This window comes from Anneissia japonica, unplaced genomic scaffold (genome assembly GCF_011630105.1).
Source record: "Anneissia japonica isolate Jap-2015-1 unplaced genomic scaffold, ASM1163010v1 scaffold13852_len218977_cov144, whole genome shotgun sequence".
Classification (NCBI taxonomy): domain Eukaryota; kingdom Metazoa; phylum Echinodermata; class Crinoidea; order Comatulida; family Comatulidae; genus Anneissia; species Anneissia japonica.
This window is the reverse complement of record NW_022738677.1, coordinates 144,048-147,613: the sequence shown is the minus strand read 5'-3', so window position 1 is coordinate 147,613 and position 3,566 is coordinate 144,048. Positions and strand designations below refer to the sequence as shown.

Sequence of the window (3,566 nt, the reverse complement as noted above, 5' to 3'; positions counted from 1 at the left end):
GTAATTTTCTCGATGAGCCAAATGGAAACCAACCAATGCATGATACCAATGGCTATCCAGTGACTTATTCACCAGATTCTTCGACTGTATCAATATTCATCACACACAACATTTGATTGTCAACCATATACAAACATAAGTGTATTACATATTATTCTAAAACGTATAAGAATAAATGCATAAAAACCTTTGTGAGCATGAGGTAATTTGGACGCTCCATCTGTAACTAACCCTCCCTGGGCCTCCTCTATTTCGAATTCCTGCATCCGTCACTGAACAGGTTTCAGCGTTATAATACGTAAAGTAATTAAACGAGTTGAAGAAAAAAAAAAACACCTGAGAATAAAATGACGCAATAATGAGTCGAAACCTCGTTCCCTATTAAGCGTTTTTACTTGTATGCCTAGGTAATACATAAAAATATTACATAATTATAATAATAGAAATGATAATACTTCTTTCTTATATCTTTACAGAAATCAGATAATATGGAGGTAAGCAAGTGTACATTGCCGGTGTTACTGTTGGTTCTTTCAGTCCTTCTATACCCATCAGCAATTGTAAATGGAATGCCTGTATCTCAAGAGCACTTGGCTGATGTAGTAGAAATTTGCCAAATCGATACGGAGATTGCTGGTTTACTTTGCCAACTTCTGATAAGCCAAAGTAATCAAGAAAAACATCATATGCCACAATTTCCAGAGGCACAAAGTGTTTCAAAAAGAAGTAAGCAGGTCTACTATTTATTTGTGTTCTTTCAATAAGCCAATTTGTAGTTTCAAATGCGCAGGCCCATATCAATGTCAATCTACATAAATATCAATCTCGGATACAGGCATTTGCAGTTCAAACTACGAATTGACTTATTTCTATTAACAGAATAAACTTAACAACTGGCCAAGCAGAAAGTATTATTTGAAAGGCAGGGATACGTGCATGTTCCTTAAGTACGTAAGTTCATGTTTAATGTCCACACCCAGCAATAATGTCCAAGGGGCGTGGCTTAACAACAAGGTCAATAAAGTACTCAATCATTTTTTTTCTTTATTTCATACAGATGCCTTTGACGCTTTTGTAAGTGTACTCCAATCCATGGGATTATCAGTAACAAATGCAAGAGAGCAATTTCAACAAATGCAAGAAGACGGTCTTATTAATAGTCAAGGACAAATGATTGCTCTACCCAGTACAATTAGGCAACGTATGCTTGAAAATAATAGGAGCACCATATCGTAAAACTTTTCTCTATTTTAGTATACGTCAGCCCTAAGCGACCAAAGTAATGTCACATTTTGAAAGCTATTTATTTTTCACACCGAGTTGATCCGCCGAACACTTCATAATTACATTTCTATTTTGAAAATTTAACTGTACCTGTTTCCCCATTTGTGCAGAACGATGTCTTAAAAACGTGACGTCAGCATTCTCTTTTTGTTGAAGATACGCAGTTAAGAATGATTTAAAACCTCTTTGAGAAAGAGATTATGGAATGAAAAGTGGAGCTAGCACAGTATGATGATTGCAGACTATGTAACACATTTAATATGCGATTAGCATTTGGTTAATGTGTTATTCAATTTTGCCACCAACCAAATATTTGTTGAACCGTGTTCTTCACCACAGCAACATTCTTCCAGAAAAGTGCCACATTGAAAAGTTGTGTAAAAGAACTTGATCTGTCCTAACAATTCTCTGTAGCAGATGCCAACGACAGCGGGAGTACTACGATTTTTTCTTCGTCTTTCCGTCCAAATCACATTTTTTTGTCACAATTTAAACCTGATTCTCAGGTTAAATCTTCCAAGACATGGAAACGGATGCAAGAACCTGAAATACCGTTAATGACCAGGTTTCTTGTCCATTTAAAAGTAGAATTTTCACTTCTTCACGTAACGCCGTGCATATCAATATTCTCAATCCGTTAGAGGGAGAGATACGCAAGACGAAGTGACATAAAAGAGTATAGAATTGCGAGAGGTCCGACTGCTCTGATTTTGTATGCACGCAATAAAACGTTTTAAAAAAAGTACTACAATGAGATAGAGGGCGCTCTATTAGAATTCATATAGAATTCGAATCTCGCCCTTTCAAGGACGCCTTCTAGTTCATGTAGTACTTTTTGAAATAGGATTACGTTCCAGCGAAATCCCATAAGTCGAACTTCTTGCCGTTCTATATTCTTTGGTGACATTAACAACAGTCACGTGGTTATTTACGTTACATAATATGCAGAGAAGGATGAATACGGACACATGACGTCGGCACTTAGAAATGACTATATAAATACAGCTGAAGCAGGTATCTGAAAAGCGCGTAAATTTTACCGGTATCAAAAAAAAACCTTGTTTGATTATTATAATGAACAATCTATAATGAATATGGTTTTCATGTGGTTTTAGATCATGGTTCTAATTGCACTCATTGCATCATGTTTTCTTACATGTATATAGTCTTTGGAGATTGCATTTTAAAATAAAAATATAGGCCTACTAAGTGTGTAGTAGGCCAATTATAATTGAATGGTATTTTAATCACCATTCGCATTTCATTCCATGCTGAGTAGTATTATGATGACAAAGTCATTGTCAGATTCAAATGGACCTTTCCGCTAAGCCCCGGCCCTTGGAGATATTTGCTAAGGTCCCCAAAAAACTACAGTGTTAAAAGCATAGAACTATTAAAAATTCTTATTATAACTCTATGGGTAAAACATACGAAAACACCTGCGTTTGGGGGAACAACACGTGCGATTGTTAGACGCGCGCGTATTCTTGGCCCTGTTCTGATTGGTCGGTTAAGTTTGATTGACACTCCGGGAAGGTCCATTATACAACGTGTTCTTCCACGAATTCGTGGTTAAATAAGATATTTAAAATGTTTACGTTGGATCAGAATCGCAGTCGCGATGTGTCCGGCGATACACTTAAGAGTAAATATACTAATTATTTATTGTTATATATTATTGAGGCAATATTTATTTATTGAATTGTACATCTTAAAAATATTTATTAGTTGAGGATTATGATAATCAATTTGCAACAATTAAAAGCTAGAGATGAAAAAATATTCTGTTTTCTTTTATTGATTAAAATTGTACTCATAGGCGGTTAAGTCTGGTTTCCATAAAACTGTTACTCTTTATCGCCGACAACCCTCGGTGATTCGTCGGGCAATTCCCGATTGCGCCGGGCAGAGCTACGCGCGCATTGTAGTGATCTTATAAAAACCAGGGCTACGTATCGCATTATTGTACTATAAATTCACGCAAGTCCTTGTCTGTCGGATTTAGACTCGAAAACGGCTAAACGAGGCTTCATGTTTGATCAGACATTATTGTATGATCAGATTATTCTATATCTGATAGATTTCAGACAAAGTCTGACCAACTGTCTAATAAGTCTGACAACAAAAAAATTGAATAATGTACTATCTGCCGGTGTTTATGTTTAAAGGAACACTAACATAAATTTTTCCTTTTTATTGTGAAGCAAAAAAAAAGTTAAAATCCTTTTTTAATTTGTTAAGCCATGCCAATTTTCGACTTCCATAGACATGGAAAGATATGT

The 3,566-nt window shown here is 35.6% G+C and overlaps 1 protein-coding gene across 1 annotated transcript; it reads left to right on the top strand.

The window, feature by feature from the left end:
- Positions 1–417: 417 nt before the first annotated feature.
- Positions 418–3,084, top strand: LOC117117683. Its single transcript, XM_033262068.1, has 2 exons — positions 418–726; positions 1,058–3,084. The coding sequence occupies exons 1-2, from the start codon at positions 489–491 to the stop codon at positions 1,234–1,236; spliced, it is 417 nt and encodes a 138-aa protein (XP_033117959.1). The 5' UTR covers positions 418–488; the 3' UTR covers positions 1,237–3,084.
- The last annotated feature ends 482 nt before the right edge of the window (positions 3,085–3,566 follow it).